This window comes from Gadus morhua, chromosome 13 (assembly GCF_902167405.1).
Source record: "Gadus morhua chromosome 13, gadMor3.0, whole genome shotgun sequence".
Taxonomy (NCBI): Eukaryota; Metazoa; Chordata; class Actinopteri; order Gadiformes; family Gadidae; genus Gadus; species Gadus morhua.
In genome coordinates, this window is record NC_044060.1 from 5,878,848 (window position 1) to 5,896,042 (window position 17,195).

General features: G+C 48.6%; 2 protein-coding genes across 3 annotated transcripts; both read right to left on the reverse strand.

Moving 5' to 3' along the window:
* Nucleotides 1-2,447: 2,447 nt before the first annotated feature.
* larp4ab (La ribonucleoprotein 4Ab) lies at nt 2,448-14,119 on the reverse strand. 2 transcript variants are annotated; one of them, XM_030374929.1, is made up of 15 exons: nt 13,671-14,119; nt 11,709-11,850; nt 10,655-10,904; nt 9,987-10,123; nt 9,590-9,693; nt 8,627-8,737; nt 8,451-8,504; nt 7,477-7,695; nt 7,065-7,165; nt 6,371-6,577; nt 6,187-6,238; nt 5,725-5,889; nt 5,468-5,610; nt 5,119-5,375; nt 2,448-5,001 (listed from the first exon to the last, which is right to left on the reverse strand). In XM_030374929.1, exons 1-15 carry the CDS (start codon nt 13,671-13,673, stop codon nt 4,604-4,606), a joined length of 2,343 nt encoding a protein of 780 aa, XP_030230789.1. In that variant the 5' UTR covers nt 13,674-14,119; the 3' UTR covers nt 2,448-4,603. The 2 variants fall into 2 exon arrangements, with proteins under 2 accessions (XP_030230789.1, XP_030230788.1); XM_030374928.1 differs by lacking the exon at nt 13,671-14,119 and adding an exon at nt 12,676-13,370.
* Nucleotides 14,120-14,440: 321 nt separating this feature from the next.
* On the reverse strand, nt 14,441-16,957 carry pfdn5 (prefoldin 5). The gene is made up of 6 exons (XM_030374941.1): nt 16,806-16,957; nt 16,380-16,482; nt 16,101-16,132; nt 15,726-15,800; nt 15,517-15,622; nt 14,441-14,831 (listed from the first exon to the last, which is right to left on the reverse strand). The coding sequence occupies exons 1-6, from the start codon at nt 16,869-16,871 to the stop codon at nt 14,749-14,751; spliced, it is 465 nt and encodes a 154-aa protein (XP_030230801.1). The 5' UTR covers nt 16,872-16,957; the 3' UTR covers nt 14,441-14,748.
* Nucleotides 16,958-17,195: the final 238 nt, after the last annotated feature.

The window sequence follows — 17,195 nt, forward strand, 5'->3', positions numbered from 1 at the left end:
GACCAATCTTATGAAATAGGATCTAGGAATACATTGAAACCTTACATAATTCGTTAGGGATTTGGGTTTATCCAAATATTGTACACTAATTCTAGTCTTATATAATTTCACAAATCCTCTCTAGTATGCAACATTTTTTTACGATTTGTTTACTACCAACTCACGGACAGCTTTGGTAAATACAGTTACAGCCTATTAATAGCCGTAAATAACTCATTTAAATAAATAAAATATAGCAGGATCAATTAATCCAATTATGCTTTTAAAATGTCACACCATTTGCATTTACATTCAGAAGACGCCATTATCCAAAGCGACTCACAATCAGTGCATTTGTCAGACATTTTCCATCAGTTTTCAAACAGAAAAATAAAGATCAAGCTGTTAAAAATATAATCTTTATTTTCATACACCAGGCTTAATGATACAACATTAACCACGCCTTGACTCCAATCCGGGTGTTTAATCACTGAGCATGATCCAAGTGGGTGGGATGGAAGCTGTATGGGCAAGCAACGTGTGATATCTACACAAGACAATGGTCACAAGCATGCACACACACACACACACACCGACAATTAGATCCCCACAGACCTGTTGAAGGGCCTGGGATCAGCGGTCAAACACTAAGCCCAAGACGTTCTTAAAAGCAGCGGTGTTCAGTTTGGAATTAAACATGATCTTGTTACATCTATTTTCAAAGAAATTAAATAAAAAAAGGCACAAATGTTAGTTTGGCCCAAGGATCAACGTAGACCAATGAACAGAACAAATATCACTTTTAAAGACATAAAATACAACATTCATAAAACAAGCGAAAATACAACCTGATGTTAACCACAAATCCCTCAGAAGCACACGAATACACACTATGGTGAATTAAAGTTGCTTTATTACCACGTCCATCCTGATCCAGTTACGTCCTGCATCTCAGACACGTTAAGTTCACCAGAACCACATCAAAAAAATGATGCAACAAAGAACACTGAAATCAAGCGGTTTGAATAAAATGTCAGCAAACCTTTCATTTCTATGAATGAAATTGTTTTATGGAAATACAATCCTGTGAAGTCCAATCGATTTAAAAGGTGAGTGCATTGAAGTTCACCCAACCACTAGCTGCCCATTTAGAAGCTTTGATGAGAATCAGAAATCAATTGACAATATCAATAGATGCTGCTACTCTATTATTTCACAACCCAGTATACGCCCTCTTTTCAAACATTTCGAGAAAACGCTAAAATTAAACTATTAACATCTTGTAAAATGCACATCACGCCTTAAAGAATGAACGTGCGAGGTTCATAATAAAATGATTAAAAACACTGCTGGTTAAAAGATAAAATGGGTGCATTTCATAGATTTCGATTTAAAAAAACCCTACTTGCTACAACATTCAAAAGGAGTCAAAAGTAGCTTCCCCCAAAAGGACTAATTTATCTCAGGCTCAGGGTTTAACAGAACTTCATATAGTTGAGTGGCTCTGGTCAAAGCCAGGTCATGCATGTTCAGAAGGGATTTTGATTAAGAACAATACTTGTGAAGGGAGGAGCCTCAGATTTGATTGCTACCGCAACCCTACACGTGGTAATGCGTGTATCAGGCAGTACATCAACGATCATTTTCCTTGTGGAGCTCTTGAATGGATTACCCAAAAGATAATCACAAATCAAATTGCGTATTACAAAGCCATCTGAGGTCATCGTCCTGGTTGTTCCAGTCAGATCAGATCAGTTCCTTGGAATAAATTACAATTTCAGCCACAAAATTGATCAAAAACCCTGAAACCAGATTCGGTCAGACAACAATTTCTATTCCCTTTAAATGGATTGATCACTTCCGATCAATTTTCCGTTCACAATAAGCGTGCGTGTATCATGTTTAAACGAAGTTAGCGCAATAATGGTGAGAAGTACTATGCAAGATTTGAGAGTTACACTTTGAGCTTCATTTGATAGAAATGTCAAAACCATCATCAGGTATTAGTGCTCTGTGAGTATTATAGCACCATAAACAGGTCTTGAACGCAACATTATTTCAAAATCCTTTCCTCCCTCTCACAACTCTCAAATCTTAAATAGAGCAACTTTCAGGGAAATGTGTAGGGCTCAACTTTACAACTCCCCACAGCCACAATTGACTCAAAAAGGATCAACACCACAGCAGTGTACTGTAATAAGAAAAATAAATAAAAGATGCTTTGATTTGCTGGAGAAAAACAAATAACTATTCCCCTTATCCCTGAACTTACGAAACTTGAAGACATGCTAGCCTAGGTTCATTTATAGCACTGGTATATATATATATATATATATATATATATATATATATATATATATATATATATATATATATATATATATATATATATATATATATATATATATATATATATATATATATATATATATATATATATATATATATATATATATATATATATATATAGCCCTGCACTCAAGGGGACAGGACAGCACCAGTGGAGGGAATGATATCCTCTAGCTCCACTCCAATCCAATCAGCCAATAAGAAGCGATTGCAATGTCACATGGCCTAAACACCTTCCCGGTTGACAAACTCAAGTTCCACACCCATACCAGCCAACCGAAACTAATCAAAAGCTTTTTTATATGATTCTAAAAGTCCCTGAAGAGAGGATTGGGTGGTAGAGGCTCCAGTGTGAGGTGGAAAGGCCCGATATCAGTACAGAAGGAAGGACTGAAATCTAAACACGATTTCTTATCAGGGAGTCTAAACTGAAAACCCACCATTTGGACAGGATTAAAACAGAGCACTTCACCATGCACTTCTCTCCAGTGTTCAGTACATTGTACCCAAACAATAAACTGCTTACAATAAGCATGTTATAAGAGCATTTTTTTCAAATAAGCTAAACATTTGATGGTTAAAAAAACAAACATGGCTGACTAACCGCACCACCCTAACAAATAAACGGGCACGGACGAAATGATCAATTAACAGCCATAACTTTGTGTTGTCCCTTGCAATGTTGTACAACATCATACTTTTCCTACGGCTATCTCAGCTGTACTTTGATTTGTTTCCAACAAAAATCATTTGTTGCTCACATACATTTCTCGTTAAAATCAGATTATATATAGCTATATAGATATACAACACTTGACTCCTAGCATCTACTAGGAGATTAGGGCCATATTGGTTATCTTGAAAACTGTTCCACCAACAGGAAGGGGTTCCAAAGGCCGGATCTGGTACAGCCTTAAGGTATGGCCACACTGAACACATTACGCGCGTTAAGAGGCGTTGAAAATCAGCATTTTAACATAGGGAACCATTGGTTTAGGCGCGTAGATGCGCCTAAACCAAAAGTTAAAAAAAAATTGAACTTTTGACGCGCCTTCGTGTGACACTTAGCCGTGATAGCCAATCAGCGTTTAGCTTGACCCGATGTCACTGGGAGAGAGACGGAGGACGCACAGAAGCAGAAAGAACATGGACGACCAAGTCATCGTTTCAGTGTGTGCTGAAACGATGAGGTCGTCGTGGAACTCACCCAGCTGTGAGCGCCTACGGGGGATGTCATGCACTAGAGTTTAGATTCTCTGCCCGAGCCCGAGGCGACCCGCGGGCCGGGTCTGGCCTATATTTCCCACCACTATCCTCGGGTCGGGCCGGGCGTTTGATCGAGCGTTTGTGTTATTTTTTTTTAATCATTGCATTATTGGCCTAATCTGAGGAGAAATCCATGCCATAAACAGAAATATTATAGGCCTTTATTACACAGGCCTTCTCAATGCCGTAGAATGCTCCATTCACTTGCATGGGTAGTAATCCGGTGACTTGTGAACCCCAGCGTCTTTGGTTGCTAAGCGACGTCAACGTCTTTGGCGGACCATTTCTCTACTAATAAACCCTACGAATGCTGGTAACGAATAAATTGTAAAAAGACACACCATGTGAAGTTATTTTTTCGTTTTGGCAAGTAGCCGTGTAATAAGCAGGATAATGTATAGAACGTCGCCAGTCATTAATTGAAAATAAGCCCCTTCAGGGCGAAGCAAGACAACTCCGCTAGGCGGGCTCATCTAGCTGCGTAGGCGCGTTGAACCATTTTTGTGACACACAATGATCAAGCGTCAGGTTAGGGGCGTTACGCGCATACGCTTTCAGTGTGGCCGTACCTTTAGGGCTTGCTCAGACCAGTTCAACCCTTGATCTGAAGGGGGGGGGGGGGGGGGGGGGGGTTATGGGGCTACGAAGAAAGACACCGCCTGTGGCGAAGAGCTGAGACGGAATCAACCTTTGGAGAAACGCAACCAGACATCAAGCCACCGCTGCCAATCGCACACAGGCAGAAAATAAGAACCTTGTTTACCATGTAGCGTTAGCATCGTAGCCTTCTGCCGTTTACCGAGCAGCAGGGAAGATGGAAGAGAGACCGATGGCCGCCGTGTCGTCCAGAGCCGTAACCCTGCTTGAGGGAGAGGTCAAAGTTCACAACGTGAACCCACAGCGGTGTGACCTGGTCTGAACGCGCCCTCAGGGTCGTGGGGCTCCTCTTGAAGAACCCCATAATATATATTTCTCTCTTTATACATATAGATACACATCGTCTCTGAGTTCATGAGGGAGCCAGCAGCCCTCCTACTTGGGGGACCGGGGGGGAATGTTCTGCTCCTTGCCGCTGTGTCGGGGGGCCCCCTGGGGGGCCACGCGTCTCCCGGGAGGGGGGGCACGGGGACGCTCCCGGCCCTTCAGGCCCGAGGCCCTGGGGGGCCCGCTGACCCCGCGGTAGGAGCCCAGGGACTCGCGAGGGGCCCGCACCTCCCCGGGTTTCTCGGCCCCCCGTCCGGCGCTCTGGTTGGACGGGGTCCGGGGGTCCTCCGCCTTGTTGACCCCCAGCTCCCGCAGCGGTTGGGTGGCCTCGGGGTCGGGGGAGGAGGTTGGCGAGGGCGGCCTGGCGGGAAGCTCCTTGGCGGGCAGCTGGCACACGGCGGCGTAGCTCAGCTTCCTGGACTCCTGCAGGGGACCACATCAGAACAGGTGAGGACAACACAGACCTGGGGACACGGGGGCCACGAGAGGCCGCTAGACCAGCCTCGTGTGGACCAGGTGGTGGGGACGGGGGGGACGTACCAGGACCAGGCTCTGTGTGGGGGTGGGGGCTGTAGCGGGGGACCCGGGGAAGCGGCAGGTGGTCTCTTTGTCGGGAACAGGTTCTGCAGGCGGACGGAGACCCGGACTCGGTGGGGGCCTGGACCGGGACCGGGACCGGGACCGGGACCAGGGCCTGAACCGGGACGGGGACGGGGACCAGCTCCTGGGGAGGAGCGGGCTCCGCAGTCTCCGGGGGACTCTTGGTTGTGGGGGGCGTCTTGGTTGGCGGAGGAACACTGAGCAGGGGAACAAAGCACCGTCACCAGTTAGTCGCGTGTCCCCGACAGCGTGGGTCGGGCCGCGGGGATCCGGTGGGGGCGTGGCCTACCTCAGGACGGGCGTGGCCACTATGAGGGGCGTGGCGGGGGCTGGTACGGGGGCCACGGCAGCAGGTACCACCGCGGGGGGGGCGGCGGCGGCTTCAGGGGCTTTGGGCGGCCGGGCCTCCCTCCTCTCCTCCTTGTTCTCCGCCTGAGGGAGCAGAACGAGGCTGCGGTGAGCGGCCGATCGGCACGACTCCAACGCTTCATTTACGTTCTCGTTGCTCTGGGGGGGGGGGGGGGGGGGGGGTCCAGAGGTGGTTACCTTGTCGGGCCCCCAGCGGCCGCGCACCACGTCGGACAGCCGCGTCTCGGGGACCGCCTCCTCCTGGGTGCTGGTGACCACGCAGCCCGGCAGGGGGGGGAAGCTGGAGGAGGCCAGGTCGAATTTGGGCGCGGGCGGCTTCACCTCGATCAACGGGACCGGCCTCTGCAAAGAGGACGCCCTCCGTTAGTCCCCTGAACAGACTCATTAAGACCGTGGAAGAAGTGGATGAATTAAGGCCTAATCCCATTTCTACCCCTCACCCCTCCCCCTTGTTTTGAAGGGGTAAGGGGAAGGGGTAAGGAGTAGAAATGGGATTGGGCCTTAGGCCCAATCCCATTTCTACCCCTTACGCCTTCCCTTATCCCTTCCCCTTCCCCCTTCAAAACAAGGGGGAAGGGTAAGGGGAAGAGGTAAGGGGTAGAAATGTGATTGGGCCTTAGTCAGAGGGAGTGAGCGGACCAGAGTGCGATCGTCCTCCCGTCTCCGCCTCATGCCTCTGGAACCGCCTCGCCTGAGGAAGGGGAAGGAACACGACAACAGTGAGACCACTGGACTCGGAACCACCACTCAAGCCCCAAAGGACCGGTCAGCGTCTCTAGTCTGAACGCATGAAAACACAACCATGGGATGAGAGGTCACCCACCTCCCACGGCCCGCCAAGCCCATGTCGCCTGGAGGCAGGTCCCTCATGTGGAGGCTGGGCATCACCACCGCCTCCTGGGGGGGGGCCCCGGCGGCCCCCGGGGTCTGGGGGAGCAGGGGGCTGGTGGGGGCAGACCCCCCGTCCCTGGAGAGCCCTGGGATCAGAGCGGGCAGGGCCCCCGGCCTGGGGTGGCTCTTCCCCTGGAGGCTGGAACCACAAACACGACCACGCCCGCATTAGCAAGCCTCAATGTTTATAACCAAACATGGGTCAATGTTCATTAACTAACACACGTTTCATGTTATGTAATTATAACCCATACACGCTTCATAGTTTATAACCCAACATGGTTCAATGATCATTAACTAACACACGTTTCATGTTATGTAATTATAACCCATACACGCTTCATAGTTTATAACCCAACATGGTTCAATGATCATTAACTAACACACGTTTCATGTTATGTAATATAACCCAATACACGCCTCAATGTGATCATCACCCGACACCGGTTTCAATGCTATGTGGTTGTAAACCAACACATAACCTATTATCTATTTTACACCTGAACTATTGAACCCCTAGTTCAGCCCTGCATCTGAACCTTGTGTGACAGAGTGAGTAGGAGGGTTAAGGTAGGTAAGGGTTAAGGTGGGTAAGGTAAGGTTGAGGTAGGGTAGGGTTAAGGTACCGGCTCCGGTTGAAGGTCCGACCCGCGGGGGCGCTGCCGGACCCTTTGTAGGGGGCGGAGCCGTTGTAGCTGTTCGCAAACCCGCTGTTGGGGAACGGGGCCTGCGGAGAGAAACACGGGTCAGCATCGGGACGCATTCACTACAAACCTCAGGGCTCAAGCATGGACGCTTAACTACAAGAATACACATTATAAATGATCTAGTTTAAAGAGAGAAAAGTGTAGACAGTAACTGAACCGACTATACATTACTGTAATCGTAAGAGAACCCTTCAATAAGGACAAGCGCTGTTTCGTAGTTACAATGTAAAGTATCGGCATATACTCTGTATCGCCCGCTATTCAAGTTCAGCTCTACCTAATGAACCTGTCAGAGTGACTTCACATCAACACGCCCAGACCCGCAGCTCACCAGCGGCGTCTCGAAGTAGGGCGTGGCCGACTGGTTCCATGAGGGCGTGACCAGCGGGTAGACGGGGTACTGCTGCTGCTGGGGGCTGTACACCGGCTGCATGTAGAGGGGCGAGTTGAAGGCCGGCTGCGAGGCCGCGGGGGACCGGCTGAACGCGCTCGAGTCCACGCTGCGGAAGCCGTTGTTGGCGAAGAACGCGCTGATGGCTTTGATGCGAGCCTGCGGCCGGGGGGGAACGAGAGGACGAGGTCAGAACGACACGAACCGTCTGTGACGGTAAACCCCAACAACACGAGATGCAGTCGTACAGATGATGACCTTAAGATCCCCTCAGATATAGAGATCCGAGTCATAAGGCCATAGAACACCGGGCTGACTAGAGAGGGGGGAGGAGAGGGAGAGGGAGGTGAGGAGGAGAGGGAGGGGGGAATGGAGACAGAGGGGGGGGGGAGGAGAGAGAGCAGGACTGAGAGAAGAGGTGGAGCAGGAAAGAGAAGAGGTGGAGCATGAAAGAGAAGAGGTGGAGCAGGACAGAGAGAGAGGAGTGAGAGAAGGGACAGAACCTCTCCAGCCAGCCACACTGAGCCTGGGTCCTTCCAAGCGCGATACTGTTCATCACTGGGGGTCTTTCAGGACCACCACTCACAAGCTGACTGATTAATGAGATCCAGAGAGCTTGGCTCAAGGGCAGAGGAGGTCAACCTCGGTGGTAATGGCAACTAGTCCAATGAGCCAACCCCGTCCAGGGTCAGAGACTCGTGCAGATAAGAGTAATCCCGTCTGTCGGGAGATACGGCCGGCTAATGATTCACCCAGCAGCAGATGTTTGCTTTAGAGGGCCTTCCTCTGTGTTCACAGCTCCACGACCGACAGACTTTACACGTAAAGTTACAGATTAGACACAATCTGCCTCTAGGTTAGGAAGTTTGAACACTGAATGAATTATGAGTTTGTTCCAATATCAGTGAACTCACCATGATGGGTTTTCCCTGGAACATTTTCACCTCTTCCCGGAGGTATTTGTAAGCCTGGGGAGGAAACCGAGCAATATAAATAAGTTCCCCGGGTGGGGAAGGATGATTTTCAGTCAAGCGTTATCGTCATGGTTACCGAGTGGAAACGGAGCTCGATAAGGGAACACGGCGGTTACCTGTTGCGCGTCCGTGTCCGACTGGAACGTGATGTACCAGTTGCTGTTGTGGGCGAACTCCACGCTGATGACTTTTGGACAGCTGTCACTCTTGAACAGAGCCTCCACCTCCTGCAAGAGTAGAACAGATCCAACCGTCAACACGGCTGACTTAGCGCGGACACATTACTGCCGTAGTACAGACATTACTGCCATTGGTACAGACATTACTGCCTTGGTACAGACATTACTGCCATAGAACAAACATTACTGCCTTACTACAGACATTACTGCCTTAGTACAGACATTACTGCCTTACTACAGACATTACTGCCTTAGTACAGACATTACTGCCTTAGAACAGACATTACTGCCTTAGAACAGACATTACGGCCTTAGTACAGACATTACGGCCTTAGTACAGACATTACTGCCTTACTACAGACATTACTGCCTTACTACAGACATTACTGCCTTACTACAGACATTACTGCCTTAGTACAGACATTACGGCCTTAGTACAGACATTACTGCCTTACTACAGACATTACTGCCTTACTACAGACATTACTGCCTTAGTACAGACATTACTGCCACAACCGGTTGTGACCAAAGCCGGGTTTAATACAAAGCGGGTCATCAGTCAGAGACAGCCCCAACAGGTTAGAGGATTAATGATCTGGAGGCGGGCCAACCCACAGGTTAAAGGATTCATGATCTGGAGACGGGCCGACCGACCGGCTGGACCACGCCCAGCCTTGGGGAGGAAACCCCGGTGACAGTAAACCCCCGCAGGGGGGGGGAACACCTTCTGGGATGAGCTGCACTGCAAGGAACCACTACTGTCACATGCTGGAGTCATGTGATCATGCAGGGGTCAGACGGTGGCATCATGTAGGTTTCACATTGTGCAGTCATATGATGATGCAGTGGGTCACATGGTGGTGTCATGTGACCATGTAGGGGTCGCAAGGAGCAGCATACCTCCACCGGGGTGGTCTCCGGCACCTCCCTCAGGATGATGATACAGCGCTTGTGATTGGGTCGGACCTTCTCACCGGCCTCGTCCACCTCCAGCATGGGAGAGGCTGTTTGGGGAGAGGAGAAGGAGAGCGTCAGAGGAGGACGGGAAACCCTGGTCTGGACGCCAACCCAACACGTCGCCGGTGGTCATTTAAAAACAGCTCTCAGTACAATTGTACTCGAATATACATTCATGTTTTAAAGAGCCTTGTTTTGGTTCCAAGAGTCAACCGTTTCCTCTTTGGTCGATAGCGGAAAAACAATACTTGATTGACAGTTTCATCGTCACCCTTTCTACATGCCCCCCCCGCCCCTGTCTTTAGAGCGTCCGTGTTCTTTGTGAAGCAGCCTACTGTACCTTTAAGAACCTCCAGGATGAGCTCAGAGTCCGTGGTGAGCACCTTGATGTCCTCCATGCAGGCCAGGGTCCAGACCGGAACAAACTGGTCGCTGTCCATCTGGGACATCAGGTACAGGTCCTTACAGAGGTTCTCTCTGCACGGGGGGGGGGGGGGTTCACAGGGGGCTTTGTTAAAGGACATGCATTCCTCCCCAGTGAGAAAAAAAAAAAAGATACTGCAGCAGGCCCAAGCTGCTGTTGAATATTTATCCCCCTCACTAGTCTTAGCATCCAGCTACAATAAACATACTAGTATTGGGTGAGACAACTACGCTATAAAAGTAACGATGGCCCAGTCTTCAGATCCCCCTCAGACCTCATGATCTGATTAAACCATTGGACACTGTACTGACAAGAGAGGGGGGGGGGGGGGGGGCGAGGAGAACTTCTCTCGTCAGCCAGTGATCCCGGGTCCTTCCAAGTTACTAATCATCACTGGGGGTCCGTCACGCTCAGAGCTGACCTTTTAAAAAGGTCCGGTTTGGAGAAGTGGTAGTAGACTAATGTACGGAATTAAATTAAAACTCGACTTTGTACATCACACCATTCAATGGAGGCTTCAAACGGATGGGGTTGGATTCTGGACAGAGCGGGTCAGCCCAGAGTGGCAGCAGTGTGACTCTCACCTGGAGAAGCAGAACTCCAGCTGCTTCTTCAGAGACTCCCTGAGGTTCTCCTCAGACATAGGCTCCTCCTTGACCAGCTCCGCGTCGGCCAGGCCGCCCCCCGGGGTGTCGAACAGGGGGTACCCGAAGTCCAGCGGCTCGGCCCCCCCGTTGGTGAGGCCTTCCACGGCCAGCGCCGGGACGCCATCGGAGGTGTCCGAGTACTCCGTGCTGTAGCCCTTGTCATCAGAGAACGCCACCTCAGAGAAACCTGGGAAAGGGTCACAGGTCAGCGCAATCCTGCAAACCGACTTCCATGTTTGGGTGTTGCCCGTTGTTAATAAAAAACCATTAAGGGAAGTGGAAGTCCTGTTGAAAGAGAATGCTTTGTTTGGCAACCTTGCCCGCTCTACCGACCCTACACCAAACCAGACAAGATGTGGCTGCTTTCCTCATTCCAACATCTAGACCTTCCGTTCAGCTTCATGGCAGGTCAAAGGCCCGCCACTCTCATAGACACTGAATTAGTGACTTGCCTAATCATTTTCTAAAAATGGAAAGAAATGTGGATTCCTTTAAAGCTTTGGTTCAGACATTTATCCAGACTGCATTCCTTTCCCAGCCGTTACCTGGAGGTTATGCTTAACCTTAATGCTTAACTGACAGATGTTTATAATTGGTTGTCTTGTATTTTCATTTGGGGTTGAAGAGTTACCCGTGTATTTTTACTTTATATTTTAATGATAATGTTACACGCATATTGTTGTACATTATTCTTGTTAACAACAGACCCATCAAAAAAGAAGATTGTGGCATTTTAGTTGATGAAATATTTCCAACTGCGTGTTTCATCTTCTTTTTTTGTACAACTCAATAAATACTAAGTAACTAACCGTTCACATGTCGTCATTAAACCGACCTGTAATGTGATTTCATTTAACACGTACTCCAGATTTGGTCCAATCCTAATCCCATACGACGGTTTGTAGCGTAGTGATTAATAAGAAGTGCATCATCCGAGGGGGCTTCTGAGTAGAGGGGGGTAAGTGGGGCTCCGGTGGCCGCGGGACCCTACCTTCAGGCCCCTCTCCTGAGGGCGAGGTGGGCTGCAGCCAGCCCGGCTCCTCCTGTCCCCCCGCCGGGAGCCCGTTCTGGGGGGCGGGGATCTCCTGCCACACTTTAGCGTTGGGGTTCAGGCCTCCTCCCTTGGTGGTGACCTGGAACAATGGGGAACATTTACATTTAGCAGACGCTTTTACCCAAAGAGACGTACAATAATTACGTCAATATATCGCTATATACATATATATATAAATATATACAATACAACAATATATCGCTGCCGTTACAGTAAGGACGTTCATAGAACCAAGTGTCAAGCCACAACAATGGCTAGGTTATTCGATTCCCCGTATACAAAAAAAGATAGCCATGATAAAGATGCTAAGTATTATTTTTCAAGTGTCAGGATGTACAACATACAGTAAGTGTGTAAGAGGGCTGATGGGGTTAAGGGGGGAGGCTATGCGGAGTCCAGGTGAATTCTGGACGAGTGAGTCTCGAGTTTCTGTTTCTGTCCTGCGCTTCAGATCCCACGGAGGAACGAGGGAACACAAGCTGTAGCTCAATCCTGCTTTTACGCTAACCTCTCAAACAAGTAAACCAAATCCACGACGAACTCATGGAAAGTTATTTCACATGATTTCAGTAATGGGACTATTCTATTCGAAAGTAGAGACTTAGCAAAATCTGTCAGATCCGGGTCAGTAATGTGGTTTGAACGTATTCCACAGACATTTGTTATCAAAGATGCAGATAATGCATCGCAACGAAACGATTCCAACTTCTTCTAATGACTTAAGGCCATTACAGCATTGCGTTTCCCTCACCATATGGTACAAACCCATGACATTGCCAGTCAAACAGTCACATGCACCCGCAGAAAGTCTGCAACTGGGCGGGGCCAAGACCTCCATTGTCACATACTTCGTACAATCCGATTTAAAAGACAATAATGTTGCAAATGAAACATAAAATATCACATTATCTGTTTCCTTTTCGTTGGGGTGAAATGACTCCATCTCGGTTTGCGTTGGTCTGCTCCACGTCATTCCGGTTTGCCCTTTTATGGAGCAGCGAGGGGAACCAGGAAAGAGCACATGGCGAGCAGCATGAAGTCGGGCTGCACACCCTTCCTCATTCGTTGAAAACTACATCCATGTAGCGCCGTGCCGGGTCCATAAGCAGGACATACCCGTCCGATAGACCACGGCGGTCTCCATGAAGTAAGGTCGAGGTGACGTTATTTAACCCGGGCCGACTCTGACCGGGACAACATGTGCTAAAAATGGGCGCTAATGCCCTTCCAGACACTCTTATCGGGAGGTTGCGTAAGCAGACAGACGGTCTGTCTCACTGCCAGGCGGTCTGTGTCACTGCCAGACCCGTCTTTCTTTACAGAAGGAGTCTGTCTCACAGCCAGAATGGCCCGCCTCACAGCCAGACCCGTCTGTCTTTACAGAGACTGTCTCACAACCAGGCGGTCTGTCAGTCTATTACCATGAAGACCAAATCCAACTAACGTCATTTTTTGGTACATTTTCCCAAAACTAGGACATGCACTGCAGGTATTCGCATTTAAAGCAATTTGAAGGCCAGGAGATTTAACATGGAGACGGTTCTGTGCCGGAATATAAGGGAGATGAACCGTGAGGTGTTGGAGCGAGTCTGCGGTGACAGAACGCGCAGGAACCCGTCTGGTTTACACAAGTCGAACGGCACCAGACAAGACTTAACACGTCTAAATGTAGAGACCCGTTCATCCAACAGGTCTACACACGAAGTGCCGACGTTTAGACGTCTACAGTACTACCACCAGCCCGGGGACCGGCCCCCGCCGCTAGCCGCAGCACGAGGGGGACGCACCGGAGCGCTCAGTCAAACAGGTTGTCGCAAGTTAGCCAAGTAGCTTACTCGGTGCTAGCTATGTGCTAGCTCGATGCTAGCAAGGGTACGCGCCGCGAGGCCCCGAACTCACCATGCCGCTGGGTTCCGTGGTTCCGCTGCCGTCCTCCTCCTGGTTTCCCGTCCGTAGAGTTCCGTATATCCCGATCTTCGTACTACTAGCTACCAGCGGGCGATGTGGACCCTGGCTCTCCCCGCACCGCTCCACGCCGCTCTGCTCAAAGTCCCCCGGGTTCAGAGTGCACCGGGTTCGGCTCGCCAAGCGGAGCTTTCACCTTCCTGAACGGAGCCGCGAACTCGCTGGACTAACGTGCTGATCCGGGGTGAACTCGTTCCTCGGTTCGTTCAGCACTCCGTCTCTGATCCCCTCCCCGAAAAAGAATGTCTCTGCTTCCTGACTATAAGAAGATCCAAACCTCGTGTTTCGGGAGCGCCGGCCAAGGGTACAAAGCTTTAAATTGGCGGCGCTGCACAGCGACTCTGACAGCTTCGCCCTTGCAGTCTCCCAGCGGATTGGCTGCTGTTACCACGGGGGCCCCGCCCACACCGAGGCCCCGCCTACCACGCCCCTGCCCTGGCAACAGCGCAGCGCGCGCTGCGCAGCAGGGAAACGCTTGAGTGTCGAATGGATTCATCATATGAATATTCATGATGAATGGATTCATCATATGAATATTCATATGGATATTCATTTAAATATTCATATGGATATTCATTTTAATATTCATTGGAATATTAATTGATTGCATTTATTATCGTGGTTAAATCGGAACTATATCATGGTTAAAATGCTGTTTGGCAACTTGTTAGAACATGGTACAAAAGGATTCTAGGTCAGAAAAATGTTGTTCATTCAATCAGTTTATTTCAAATAACTTGCCCAGAATAAAGATTTGGATCGAATTTCTTTTTAAGTTCAATAAGTACACTTAAATTAAATCCTGAACTAACCGTCATAGTATACGATTCTTTATTTGACCATAACGCCAATGTTGGATAAACTGAGTAAAACGTGTCCCTGTCTCTACAGAAATAAAAACATTTTATGTATTCTTGTGAACTTTCCAATTATTCTATTAAATGTGGATGGTGATATTGTCCAGGCAGATATTCACACGAGTCCATTGACTCAGCAGATGGGCCTCAGGTCTTCAGGCTTTAGCAGCCACTGCTTGTGAGGCCTGCTGGCTCTGTTGTAGCTGCTGGATCTTGATGTTCATAACCTCGATCACGGCTGGAGAGAGAAGCACAGCACAGCACAGCATGGTGTTAGGGGCATCTAGGCGGGTGGCTGCCTGCTCTAACATACAGAGGGTCACCTGACCCACGGAGGGACACCTGACACATGGAGGGTCACCTGACACACGGAGGGTCACCTGACACACGGAGGGTCAACTGACCGAGGGTCACCTGACACACAGAGGGTCACCTGACGCGTGTCTTTGTGGACCTTCAACAGGGAGGTCTGGACATTCTGCAAGAACTAATTTGGCCTCACTGTTTTGATTGCAAACTACAATTTTTTTCTGGTTAGACAAGCATGATTTCTAGGTTTGGCCGATGAAATACTATTCATTTAAAAAACCTGTACTGCAAATAGGCCAAAGAATTTTATATTTATTTATTTATTTATTTATTTATGTCTTTAAAAGGGCGGTGACTTTGAAGAAGCTGGTTTGACATGAAACTGAAGTAGATGGTAAATGGAATGCATTTATAAAGTGCCTTTCTCACCATTGGCCACTCCAAGTACTTTAGAATATTGCCTAACATCCACCCATTCATGCACTCATTCACACACCGACGCTGGTGTCAGCCATGCAAGGCGACAGCCAGCTCGTCAGGAGCAGGTCGGGTGAGGTGCCTTGCTCAGGGACACCACGACACTCGAGAAGAACGGAAGAGGACTCAAACCCTACCCTGCTTCATGCCGTGCTTCTCCTGTAACGCCGGCTGGATCTTCTCGATCTGCTTTGTGAGGAAGTCTATTTTGCGTTTGAAGAATGCTTTGGAGTCGTCCACATTCTGAAAAGGTAAACCACAAAACGGTTTAACGAGATCCGTACAATCGACACCCTGCTGAACGTTGTACACATAAACAGGGAAAACATCTCGAAAGAACCGTTACCTTCTCCACATAGTATCCTGTCCCCACATCAACGAGAACGTGCTCCACGTCGTTCAGTGTTCCTGGGACATACATCTGGGGAACATCTGTTAAGGACAACCGTACCCCGAGATGGAAACATACATACAGCTTTCACCACCAACTTTAAACTAGTCTGATCAAATGTCAACCGATCACAGTCGGTCCATAAGCTTTTTGCTTCACGGAAATCCTCCCATCTTGGACCAGAGTGTGCAGACGCCCCACCTCTCAATGGTACGACATCAAGAGACCGGACCGGTCCAGATCTGCACAACAGACTGGACCGGTCAAGACTTCCACACCAGACTGGACAAGAGAACCACAACAGACTGGATCTCCACAACAAAAGGATACAGAGCTGGTCAGAGGAACGAGCAGTTCTTTTCCTGTGATTTTATTGAGAAGAGGAAAGAAAGAGAAAGGTTCAGTACGTTTATACAGACTGCAATAATAGTTTTAACCAAGAGAATGGCTGTAAAATGGCTTTTTATGCGGGACACATCATGTCATTTAAGTTTCTACGTAAAATGATGACAGCAGTTCTGCAAGATGTCGAGTCAATCAAACTAATAAATTGCAGACACATCGCTAGTAAAATAGTGTATCACAAGCATTGCTGTGTTACTAGCTCACCTTCATTGCTTTTGTTCAGGACGTTAAGACTATCTTTGGCCTCCACATACTTGGTCTGCACCACTTTGAGTTGACCTATCGATGATGTCAGGAACTCCACCTCCTGGGGAGTAGAAACACGAACAACGAGAATCAAGACAAAGCTTAACATGGATGGAAACATCTACAGAAATGCGTGCAATTGACAGCTGTGGACGATTCCCATCTACAAATGTAAGGACAGGCAGAAGAACGACGAGAGCCCTCTTATCATAACGTTAGAGGGAACATCTATCAGGGGACTGAGGAAACAGACGGGCGTGACTGACAGGCTGCAGCCTTTCTCCTCCAAACACCCCCAACCAACCGAACAAAGCGCCACGGGTAGACCGCACGGACAGATACTGAGAAGATACAGTGTATATGTTGTAAATAAAATCCAGTTACCTGATCAAATTGAGTTTTTAGTCCTTCCAATTGCTGAAGAGAAAGCTCAGTCAGATTGACCGCCATGTTGGAAGCGTGAGGAGGCGAGGCTACCAAACAGGAGCGTGTCCGGGTTAAGCCGAGCGGCGGGGCGGCTGCACGTTGTGCGAGCAGCGCCCCCTCTGGTAGAAAACAATATTTGTTTCTAGAGACAAACGATGCATCCAAAATATGCTTTTAATTTATGCTTTAGCATCAGTATTATGGACTAGAAATAACAATTGTCTACCTGGCAAATCTATTAAACTGTGTACAATGGCTTACAATTCAACTCAACGGCATAACTTGGTATGAACACACTAATGACATGAAATTATGTTCAGTCAAGGTATCATATCTATGCAAGATAAC